General features: G+C 35.8%; 1 protein-coding gene across 1 annotated transcript in view; it reads right to left on the bottom strand.

Moving 5' to 3' along the window:
- CSMD1 (CUB and Sushi multiple domains 1) overlaps positions 1 to 13050 on the bottom strand; it is a 2474714-nt gene that overhangs the window by 79252 nt on the left and 2382412 nt on the right. Inside the window, exons 58-60 of the mRNA XM_019520340.1 lie at positions 10704 to 10892; positions 7447 to 7620; positions 1841 to 2023 (exon numbers count right to left, since the gene is read on the bottom strand). Of these exons, the coding sequence (XP_019375885.1) occupies positions 1841 to 2023; positions 7447 to 7620; positions 10704 to 10892 (546 nt within the window). The remainder of the gene's footprint in view (positions 1 to 1840; positions 2024 to 7446; positions 7621 to 10703; positions 10893 to 13050) is intronic.

Here is a 13050-nt window from a genome sequence, read left to right as displayed (position 1 = left end):
GGGGTCTTTAAGAAGAGGCTGGATGCCCACCTAGCTGGACTCGTTTGAGTCCCATTTCTCTTTTTGGGGTTTTTGTTGTTCTCCCGCCCTGGCGGGGGGTCGGGCTAGAAGATCTACTAGGTCCCTTCCGACCCTTAATCTATGAATCTATGAATCTATGAAAAAGTAGTCCAAAATAATCCCTCAACCTGATCCTAAGGTTCTCATGAGTGTTTTGTTTCATAAATTACAGTGTTAGAACATAAGAACTGGCATGTGACAGTAGGTATTATAGCCCTCATTTAATGGCATGATCAGATCTGACTCCCAATCCCAACAATCTTACCTCCTGACATGCCACACATGCATAGCAGTAGGTGCAATTTTGAGATGCAATTTTGAGTGTAATCCAAATTACACTACGATTACTTGTCAGTGCAGTGGGGAGGCCAGGATTAAAATCCCAAGCTGCCCCTGCACCAGCAAGTTGGGCTGAGGCCAGCAATCACTTTAAATACATTTTCTTTTCTTTGAACTTTCTTTGAACTTTTCTTTCTATCCCATTCTTTGCTAGTATCTGTCAACAAGGTATTGAAAAAATGTTAAATCTGTTATATGATGTGACTTATTTTGACCTCTGCATAGTAAGTGGACTTGAGAATCCTGACACTACGTGCCTCCTCACTCCCCAAGGTGATCCAGGGGAGTGGAGCAGTGTCCCAGAGCTGGCGGATCCTCATTTTGGGCAGGCAGAAGCTCCTCCCCTAGATGAGGCAAGGCAGGGATGGAGGCTGGAGTGGGGGGCTAGCGTGGGCTCCACCGGCTCCGGGGAAGTACTCCACACCCTGGCCCTGATGTGGGGGAGCAGAGCACTTCCCCGGAGCCAGCAGAGCCTGCACCAGGCTCTCGCCCTCATCTTGCTTCAGCTCCTCTCCTGGTGCATGGCCTTGAAAAGGTTGTGTGCGGCCACACTTTTAGTTGTACGCGACCACGCACACGCACACCTTAGAGGGAACCTTGTTTGAGATTGTCCAAACGTACATCATTAATGCATTTCTATGTATTTTTTACACTTTGTTTCCAGAAAGGTTTTTATTTTGTTTATATTTTGAGAAGGAATACAGAAGAGTAATTATTTTGTGCCAGAGTTAACGTTATTGCATCATTGTGAACTATACATTCTATGTACATCACAGAAATTATTTTCCTTATGTGCATAGTTTACAGAACTTATTGCAAACAAAATATATCACAAAATATATAAGCAACTTACATTGCAAAGTATGAATAAAGATAACACATTGCATTTGCTATTAAAGCAAAAAGTGGAGCCTGATACAAAGGGTAAGTAGGACATTAAACCGGTGAGGTCTCACAAAGAATCTTTTATGTTTATATTTGACACAGAATTCTAAGTCTCTGATATGTTTTTGTCAGTGTCAACATCCACTTCACTAAGATTTTTTTCTGAGAATTGACTATTTAGCTAAGCTTTCTGAAAATAACTTTATACTTTTAAACAAAAATGTAACTGCTTCCCAGTATATATATGTATATATATATGTATATATGTATATGTGTGTGTATGTGTATATATATATATATATACATATATATATATAATTTTTTCTGCACAAGTTTGATATATACCAAACTGGGAAGCAGTTACATTTTTGTTTAAAGGTGTAAAGTCCTTTTCAGAAAGCTTAGTTAAAAAGTAGATAGATAGATAGATAGATAGATAGATAGATAGATATTATTTTTTTCTGCACAAGCTTGATATATATAAACCATGCAGAAACTGTTTTATAATTGGTAGAAACCATTTTAAAGAAAAAATCAATAATATTTGGGGCCTTACCTTCACAGACAGGCTGTATACCAGACCATGAACTGTTAAGCAGACAGGTTCGTTCTGCAGATCCTCTTAGTTGATACCCCATTTCACAAGAAAACCGCAATAGACTTTTTATTTTAAATTCATCCCCAAGCCTTGACCCATGAGATGGCACTCCTGGATCATCACAATACCCAGGATTATTTCCTATAAAACATACAGGCAATAGAATTAATGGCAAGTAAATTATATTCAACTGTATATGCAGTAAGCACTCTTGCTTGAGAAATTGGATTGCTTCTGCTGTGAGTGACTGTTTTGCTTTCATTTAGTGAATCTAAATAAAAATGAGACAACTAAATAAGACTTAAATAAAGTACATATTGGGCACATATACACATGCACTAATGTGCCGTAATAACAGATACTAACTTACTGCACCGTAATTGGTACTACTGCACAGTAGCACCAGTGCACATCTTTTAGGTGAAGCTAATGAGCAATAGACTAATTCTACTGAGCATTAGCATGGGTTTTGCCATGATACACTAGTAGAATTAGTCTGCTACACTTCTAGTGTCTCATGTAGTTGTGCCCACTTAAACATAAATGTGAAATGAGGAATACAAATAAATACAAAAATATATTTGTTGTGTGACCAATTATTTCTTTACTATAACAATGTTCCATTTTTTCAGTTTTATTATTCAACATTTACGCTGTAGTATATTTATAATAATAAAAGTAAGATAACAGCAGAAGTGGAAAGAGGCCTATTTAGGTATGTAGAAAACATAGTTTGACATGTATGTATCCATAGACAATTAAGGAGTAAATACTGACTGGTTCTATGTAGTTGTACCAAATAGAAAAGGATTCCATCTATCCTTTTTGAAAGAGGCAAGGGTATATAGGATATTTTCCTTTATCACTTGTACTGCTATGGAGGGGCTGATCACAGTTTTAATGGGAAGAGGAGGCAATATGATAGATTCCTCAAAAAGTCAAGTGCTGGAGCTCTTTTTCACTGGCCAGCCAGCTTGTCAATGACTTGGGAAGCTATCTTCTGAGTCCTAAGAGGGAATGCTGCTATCCTGAGTGCAAATTCTCCCAAATCTCACATTGCTTGGTACTGCTGCATCAATGCCACCATGGAAACTTGGTCTTAAAGACTTAAAGTCACAATATAATCCTAATTGAAATATCTTTTAGGCAACAGATGAGAGATTACAACAAATGATGTAAGGCATCCATCAGCCAATATATATGTTCTGTGAGAAAGAAGTTTGATTGCAGGTGCCACTAAGCCAAAAATGTAGAAGATGATGTCTTAACCTGTACCAAAATGTCCCTAGGAAATTAATAGGAAATGACAAGTTCACCATGATTCTTTTAACTATATTATGAAATTTAATGTACAATTACATTTCTGCTATAAAACACTATATGATCGTTCATAACCACTCTTGAAAGATTATTTTCTATATAATTATACAATTTTAAAAGCAATTTTTTTGCAACGCAGTTGAATTTCTATGGAACTGAGTTTGTTTAATTTTCATTGTTTGTTATGAGGTTTTCTGTTTTTAATCAAGGGAAACAGGTTGGGTAAAAATCTGGTTCCACTGAACTCTCCTGACTTCAGTACTGCCTAGAGATCACCCGTTTCATTTAAAGCTGACTGAGAGTGTGGAGACATGCAGAAAGTCATAATAATCTGGAAAATATCACGGATATGAAATATATAAGCTAAGAGCATTTGTGTCATGTACAGAGCCTTACAGTTTTATATAATGTTGCTAACATAAGGAAGAGTACTTTTTAATGAACTTTTACTACATGGTTTATCTGACTTTTATTGTGCATAATTGGTCTTGTAGGTTCTCATCCATGTTGTAAAGTAACTGTCTGTAAGTGCTGCACTAGCTCTTTCCTTTACAATTACATATTGTTATGATAATAAAAAATGCCTTGAACAATGATTTTATGTTATACTAGAGTTTATCTCTGACTTCAGAACAGACCATTATAGGTAAAGTAAAGAAGGTTGTTAGAAATGAACAAGTACAGTTGCATAAGAAGGTAAGACTACCTACAATTGAGCATAGCAATGAACACCCTTAAGTTATATTGCATGCTATGAATACAAAGGAGAAACTCCTTCTAAAGCCTTATTCTTATGCACAGTGGATGGGCAGTTTAAATCTACGTTTTCCATACTATTCTATTTTAAAAAAAATTACCTTATCTTTTATTTAATTTAGCGATCTTTTCTTGGACCTTCCTCTTAGTCTAACACAAGGAACATCGCTATTAATCAGTTTCCTAGTTATATTCCCTTTCTCTGCCCTTCCAATATCTGCATAACATTTCAGACATTTTGTTCATAAACATTTACCAACAGCTATTACTTGTGAAATTGTTCTTACTTCCTAATTTTATTTTCTTTTTATTTAATCAGGTTACCACATGCATTCTAATGGTGTTACTTTAATCAATGCCCAATATTTTAAGCCATAGAATATTATATGTCTTATCACCATTCTGTAGATCTGGTTATTCAAGTTGCACAGCATTCTTCTATTTTAAATCATCCTCCATTTTCAACTCATAATCTAGACATCTTTTTATTCATGTTTTAATCCAGGTACTTATACAAATGAACCTCTGTTAAGTTTCTATTCATACCTATTACATCTCCATGTAAACTTACATATACCGTAAATTCTACAAAGATCCAATCCAGTAAAGATGTGACACTACATCCTTAAACTACATTTAGAGTATCTGTGGTTGCATCTATACAAGATGCTTATGGCACAGTAGCTTATTACTACTGCACAATAGGGCTGTGCGAAGCTTCGCTTGCTGATTCAATTCAGTGAAGATTCAGCCTGATTCAGCAGCCAAATCTGAATCCAAATCAAATCAGGATGCCCTTTAATCTCTCCAGATCAAACTGGAACCCTCCAAATCAATTTGGAGACATTCAGAGAGATTCAATGATTTAGACATACCTTTAAATTTTTTTTCTGCATACCTCAAGGTACCAGGTGGCTTGTGAACGCAGAGATGGTGGGGTAGATGGAGCATCCCTTGGGAGCATGGCGGGGTCCCCAGCACATTCGGTGGCAGACCCAGAAGTGGACCAGAAGCACTTCCAGTCCATTTCCGGGTTCACCACTGAGCATGTGGGGGTACCCCTATACTCCTGTGGGACAATTCATCCACCCCACCCTCTGAGTGTTCATGAGCCACACCTGGTACCTTGAGGTATGTAGAAAAAACATTTAAAGCTCTGTCTATGGCCAAATCATGGATTTTCTGAATCAGTATTGAATCTTCAGATTCAGATTTGGTCAAATCGAATCTTGACAGTGATCTGAATCAACAAATTGAATCACTGTCCCCCAAAATGGGCCAAATCCAAATCGAATCCGGACAGCTTTGCACACCCCAACTGCACAGTAGCATCACTGGGCACAAACTGTGATGCAACACTACTGCGTAGTAGTAATGACCTACCATGCAATAAGCATCATTAGGCAACTGTGCTGAGATGCTACTGCACAGTAACGCTGGTTACTGAGCAATCATTTAGTATTTGGTTATGGAAGTATTAAATGACTATGTGGTAACAACTGTGAAGTCAGCATCTTGTGTAGATGTGTCCTGTATATATATTATATTTCTACCTATTTATATATTTGTCTGTGGGCCAGAAATAAATCTTATTTAGAGACATATTACAGGTTTTCAAACACTTTATTGGAAATTTTTAAAATACTGTATCCTTCCATTTGTAAACCTAATTAGATATCTTAGTTGACATGGGTCCACTCCTGCATTTGGTGATTTAATTAATAAAAATGATTCATATTATCTATTAATAAAGTCAGTGGAAATTATACATAATATATTTGCCAGTATAATTCTGAATCCTTTAAAGGATTCCAATACTTTTTATTTGGTTGGTTGGTTTTTAAATCAAGTAACCACAGAATAGTTTCCCATTCCTTCTATTAAAATTGAATTATCCTACCCATTCCAAATGAAACAAAATGAAACAAAATGCTACTCCAAGTCACATCTAAAGACAAGAAATTCAATTCCGCTCTTTACAATTAGAGTACACTCATTTTTCCACCAAAGTTGATGATCATAATGGTCCTTTCTCACCTAATTAAATATAAACCCATTAAAAACTGTGATACTGAAGTCCAATACATCAAGGCCTTGAAGGTCTGGAAACAAAAACTTCCTCCCACCAAAATCAGGTTTTTGGTAGGATGCAGTATTTACCACTAATTTTAGAAACATATGTGATAAAGACATTCTCAAGTTATAACATGAAATCCTAACCTTAGCTCTGCCCTCTCTGTACTGGAAAAAAGGGATGAGGGTCACAAAAGGCTTTTAAAATCCAGTTCTGGGTGAGTACTATGGTCCCCAACCCGGGTAAAATTAAAAACCTGTATAGGATTTTTTCCAAGCAACATGACAGGCAAGACCTGACATAATGTGACAAGCTGAAAAGAGAGGTTGTACCTTGTGGTACTGAATAGGTCCTAGGCACTGCAGACACTCTGGGAGCCTGTTGTAACTTAGTTCCTCCAAAGTAGCCCACAACTGACATAGGACAAACTAACTCTCTACTCTTCTACCCGCTGGGCGAGTTTTAGGCTGAAATATTTCAAAGCCAACATAGGATTTACATACTTAATTGACATTTAAATTAATCAGCATGGGGTGCTCAAATCCCCCAGAGTAGTTTGAAAATCACTGCTTTAACAATATAGAGAAGCTACATTAGATTCATTTTGGATATGAGGACATACCATATTGAGTCAGGTCAGTTTTTGACAGTAGCCAGAACCAAATAGTTTAGAAGACAACATAAAACTCTGTAATATACCATTATAAAATAAACAGACCATTTCTAAGTAACCCTGTTAGTTAATGGTTGGTTGATGACCTATGCCTATGAGTTACTCTCCCTTATTATTATACCTCCAATATCATTATTGTTGGCATTCTGAATAATGAGTTGTTTTCATGACCTGACTCAACTCTTATCTGAGAGATATTGTGGGCTATGAAGTTTTAGAGTAAGGCCCCTGGGCTTTCCACCTGCTTCTCCTGCAGCCTGGAAGTTTGCAGAGATTTACAGTGTTTGGCAGTTGTGGTACAGATAACACATGTAGCAGTAAGTGGAAATAAGAAGTAATAGAATGTGAGTGGTTTACTTTTCATTGACATTGTGGACTTGTGCTGGTCTATTACATGTGTGATGATCTTAATACTCACAAAAATGTGTATGTATAAAAAAAAGCATAAATTTAATGGGAGGCAAAACTATGCAAGTATGTAAATGTGTGGGGGGGGGGTTGTTTTTTTTTTCCTGTCACTACCTACTGGCAATTAGCCAAACATATTAGATAGATAGATAGACAGATAGATAGATAGATAGATAGATACTTGAATAAGTAGCTATAATTCAACTTAGTGGCTATTGGTATAATAGAGTTGCACCAAGAAAAGATTTAGCTGCAGTTTAATTCTGCTTCCTGAGAATAGTTTCAATCATTTTAATTACAAGGTCACATTCAGATGACAGCTTGCAGAACTACCTGAGCAGTGTGGGAGAGTTCCACTCCAGTGACTATCTTCTTGGCACACTCTGGTAGAATTTCCTATGAGAGTTCGACCTGCTGCGCATGAATAGTGAACTTTGGACCCATATGTAAATTTGTCTCCTGAAAGAATTGCATTGGCAGGAACTCCAGGATGTCCACAAGAAATGGCTGCAAAGAAAGATCAAAATATCCCTGGGTTATCCACTTCTGCTTTACAAAAAGTGTGTCAAACCTTTAAATATGAAGTATGGCTGGAATGTTTTTTTCAGTCATGTGCAGAAAATGTGCAATAGGCAAAGGCTTTTTTATTGCATTGACCCAACTGTTTAGTTGGGAGAAATATTGAACAAGCTTTTGGGCACAAAGTATCTTTTGTTAGTATCTTGAAGAAAGGTATTTTGTGCTTGACAGCTTGTCCAACATCTCTCCGAACTACATAGTGGATCTAGTAAAAGATATAGAAAAACCCTTGCCACTTGTAGTTTAAATATGAAGGTGTCTCCTAAATAAGTATACGTCTGGGATCCTGTTCTTCATATGTCTAATTTTTGGTTGCTCTGTATGATGTATTTGTCTCTTGCAATGCTAAAGGCAAGAATTATGTTTAAAACCATGTCTTGCACTTATCTTTCCTTCAATAATTTCTAAACGTATACAACACTCTCTCATGTAATCCTGTAAACTGGATTCGCTGTATCTACAGGGAGGGAAGGAACAAAAAGAAGCTATTAATGATTATTAATACTGTTAAAAACTTGGGAGGCACTTGAGTTTAGAGACATTATAATGATAAGGAACTATTGAAGAATTTATAAAATAAAGGACAGATACATTTTATAGAGATAAACGATAATGCTTATAATATTATCATAGTAATATCAGTGAATGACACAAAATTAATTACCTGATTTTCAATTCATGCATTTATTTATTAATGCTCTTGAGTAAAAATTTCTATAAGCAAAATTTTGTTGGTAAAAATGTTCTTGTGAAAAAGTTATTTCAACTCAATAGCTGAGATTTGAGTTAATCAGGAAATAAAATTCTCAAACATGCTGAAATGAAACTTACATCTATAAAAATGTGAAAGTTTGACTATTTAACTGGGAAAAAAAAGCTAAGAGAAGAGATTCCTTCATGACTTCTCCAGGAAAATAAACAAACGTAAAACTTACAAAAAAAAAGAAATTAGGAGCATAGAATTTTTTTTCAATATTAAGGATTAAGTGCTTGTGAATGATCCACATTTTAAAGCAGGTATTCAAATAATTGTGGCCCATGAAAAAATATTCTAATAACTGTGATTGTTAGAAGATTATGTAGGAAAAGAAGTAAGATAAAAATGTATCAAAATTCCTTGCAGTTCAAGAAGTCATAATAATTTTAGAAAACTGTTATGGAATTACTATGATAGGCAAATGGGAAACATAATTTTAAGGCAAATAATTCATGAGTATAGCTTTATACTGAAAATAACAGGATTTTCTTCTTTCCTGAAGAACAAGAATTGGTTGTTTGGTTTTTTTCAATAAAGCAACTCCTGTACTATACTGTGTATCCTGTATTGTTTGATGTTTATAAACCTATCCCACCTCTGACCAAAAATAAAGGTTTTATACTTGGTGTTTCCTATTGACAGGCTGAGTCCCCCCCCGATCAGTGTGTTGAATATTCCAAGGCATCTAACTCTCCCCATTTAAAGTCTACTAAATTTAGGGTGTAGTTACACATTACACCTAAACCAAACTATATCTGTGAAATGTTAAGTGGAGTTTAAATTACACCATGCTGTGAGCAGCTGCACAGCTCTGATTTCCCACTAGAAGGCAGGAGCATGACTAGGAACTGGACATCTGGGCTCCCGGGGAAGTTATACACCTGTTCCAGATGTGGGGGGTGGCCCTTTAATTAGTGCATCTCCAAGATCCACTCTAATTAAAGCACCATAGAATCTCATGTATCAGCATCCCTGCACTTAAAAATGGTGATAGTGGCACTTAGCCTAAAGCTTATTAGATGTCACAACCTCTGTGCTCATGTACAGGCACCCTATATCTGTTCATGGAGCTGGGGGTGGACAGGGCTGAGAGAAGTGCATTGAGGGATTCTGGAGGACTGCTAATTTTTCATTTTATCTCTGTGGATCAGACTGAAGTTACCCTCCATGTAGTACATTGAAGTTACTGAAGTCACAGACCAGAATTAACTGTGGCATAACTTTGAGATATTCAGAGGGCATTTAGCTCCAGGTAACAAGCTTTAATGTGCATCCACGCACATTTTAGATGTCCTTAGTGTGGTCTAAGTGTAATGTGTAACTTCACCCTTAGGTGTTTAACTTGATTTGGAGAATTTCACTCCTATATGTACAGAGGTATAGGTTGTAGCCATGTTGGTCTAAAGACATAGGCAGACTAGGTTCTTTGGGTCAATCTGATACGTTTTATTAGACCAACTCATTATTATGCTACTGGCCATCAGTTACCTATAGAACATAGAAATGGCTAATTTCAATAGTACATCAGAAATAGCAGAATGGTGCCAAATTCAGCTCTCTGTTACACAGAAAACTGAATTTGTCCACATCTCTGGGGCACTGCTTCTATCATACTTGTGTTAGATGAGGGCAGGGGGTTAGAAATAGAAGGAGGGCCAAAAAAATATTTTATCTAAATTTTACATGGAAGGGTACATACTTGTGCACATAGAATGGTCTGACGGGAGGATGATTTTTATACAATACAGGCACTTTCCTTTTGTCATTGGTAATCTGATTTTTGGAGTTGCTAAGGATCCATAATTTATATGGACTCCCACTTCAATTATGAATGCTCAGTACTTCTGAAAAACTTACCCTGGGGTGCCTGGCTAAATACACATACATACATACACACAGGCATGCACACAGGTTATAAAGAAAATGGATTGAATTTGCTTCATTTAATTGGAAAGGTGACATATAGTTACATGCTGGTAAAATAAAACATTAAGTAATCAGTGGAAGATCTCTAAAGCAAAGATTAAACAATTTGGTTAGCTTGCAAATAATATTCTTTTTTATTGTAATTATAGTGCATCAGAGCAGACTCGATTAATCAAATTTGGTTTTAATGTATTTCTACTAAACTGCACAGTTTAGGTTGTGCTGGTAACACAACCCAGAAAAGTTTCCTAATATACATGGTTGAGAGTTAAATAATTTTTTGTGTCATTCTGACATTTAATGTAAACCTGTTTTAATGAATACTTACACAAACATTTTGGTAGTGATCTATCCCATAAGCCATTAGCTTTACAGGTCAAAGCAGATGATCCTAGGAGGTAAAATCCTTTCTTGCAATGGTATGCCACACTGACTCCATACTTGAAACTTTCAGGATAATTCTGTTGCCCATGACGAATAGCATTTTCTACAAAGCCGGGATCTGAACAGTTCACCACTACAAAACAATCATAATGTTTATGATGTACAAGTATAACATTGTAAATGAAAATCAGCAGAAAATACTTCATATTATTCAATTAATAGAACATAAGAAAGGTTTAGGGTCATGAATTTGGTCATGGTCCAGAAATTTGCCCAGACCTAATGGTTCTTGAAATTCACCAGATTTTCCCCCCAGTAAGCCTCCAGGCCTTTTTTGAAAATAGTTTTTATGTGAACATACATTTTTTCCTAACAGCCCTGGTTACTAGAATTGCTGTTCAGGGTTTTGGTGGCTTTATACTCCTTGAAAGGTCACAGAATTAAGTATTTTCTAAAATTATTATGTTTAACCAAAACTTTGACTAATTACTAAAAGGAAAGCTATTTTAAACACGGTACCAATTAAATCTTTACAATACAGTAGTAATTTGCCTTGACAGAATAGGAGAAAAAATGCCACCCTTCTGGGAAATTGTCTTATGCTGTTGTTCAGAACCTCTAAAACTCATATTTTGTATAAATATTTTGTATAAAACAACGGTATAAAACTAATATGGCAATCTTCATATCCAACATTGTGCAGGAAAGCACACAAGTTAAGGAAAAAAAGTTCTTAACTCCTGCCAAATATAAAACATGGCAGATTTTGTTTATGATTCTATAAACCTTATTAAATCTGAAGGTTTATAGGTTTTGTTCAAAAGTGAATATACAGTAGATATAAGACAAGATCTATTTTTAACCTTTGGTCTAAGGTTATTTTCCTATATTTCACACTAAACACATATTGGATAAAATCCATAAATCAACAAGGGAGCTAAGATTAGAACCACATTCACTATACCCAGGTGAATTCTTGAGTAGAGTATCTCATTCTTGATCTGCCTAGGTCTGCCTAGGTAGGCACTAGGTCTTTTCTGTGAGTCTGGGTGTGTCTACATGAGATGCTACTGTGCAGTCATCACTGCACATCTATTTAATAGTTAGATTAGCAAATACTAAATAAATGCGTAGTAACCAGAATTACTGTGCAGTAGTGCCAGAGAACATCTTTTAGGTGATGATATTATGCAGTAGCCTAATTGTACTGCACAGTAGCATATTAGCGCTCTCCATGCTCTACTACACTACTGTACAGTGATTTTCAGCTACAATCAGTGTCTCCTGTAGTTGTGCCCTTTAGGTCTCTGTATATTACTTACAGGAGTAGCTGCTTTCCAAACTTTGTGTCATATTTCTAGGATAGTAAAAAAAAAAAAGCTATTCATTTAATTAATACATAGAGGTCTTCTCTAGTATTAGGTCAAAGTGGCATTCTGTTTCATTACTCTTTGTTGTTGTGGGGGAAAAAATTAAGTGGTGATTGTGAGGATTACTTCAATAACTACTTGCAAATAACTACCTGCAAATGCAGGGGCGTGCCTGAATGGCCCATAGCAGCTGTTGCAAGGTTCCTATGACAAGATAATCATAAAAACTTTGATGTAGAAAAATAAAGTCTTTGTACTAAGTAGCTGCTGCTCTTTAGGGTTTTTATTTATTTTTTAAATAACAGATGAAAATAATGGAATATTCCAAGCACCATGTACAAATGAGAAGACATTTGGAAAATCTGAATACTACTACTAAAGGCCATGAAATAATATAAAAACAATGAAATATTAGAAAAGTAAAACATACAATAAAATAAAATTTAAGATAAAAAATTAATTTTGTAGTGAAATTTTAGAGTTTTTCCAAAGCAAAGTGTTTGAAAGAACACCCGCTTCATTTTTTAAGAGAAATTTAGCAAAATCAAAATTTCACCAGAAAAGCTGATGTTGCAACACCCTATTGAAACATTTTCCAGCATTTTTGTGTCTTTTTCGCCCTGACCAACAATAATAAAATATTCAAACACTGAAGGAAGCGGGATGAGGGGAGGGGGGAAACAAAATATAGTTATATTCAGCCTATTAGGGCTGGACCCGATGATCATTCAGGGCCCCTTCCAGCCCTGTGATTCTATCTTTCTATATTTGAAAACTTGCTAACAGACAGAGAAGCAATTTTTTCCCCAAAATTCTTCCAGGACTTATCATTTCCTCAACTTTTGAACTGGATCTCATGTTTCAGGAATTACTTGTCATAGCTATCTACTTGTATTACATTTTCAGTGCAATTCAAATGAA

This window comes from Gavialis gangeticus, unplaced genomic scaffold (assembly GCF_001723915.1).
Source record: "Gavialis gangeticus isolate Ggan-Ray unplaced genomic scaffold, GavGan_comp1, whole genome shotgun sequence".
Taxonomy (NCBI): Eukaryota; Metazoa; Chordata; order Crocodylia; family Gavialidae; genus Gavialis; species Gavialis gangeticus.
Note: the sequence above shows the minus strand (reverse complement) of the source record. Positions and strands in the feature narration are given on the sequence as shown.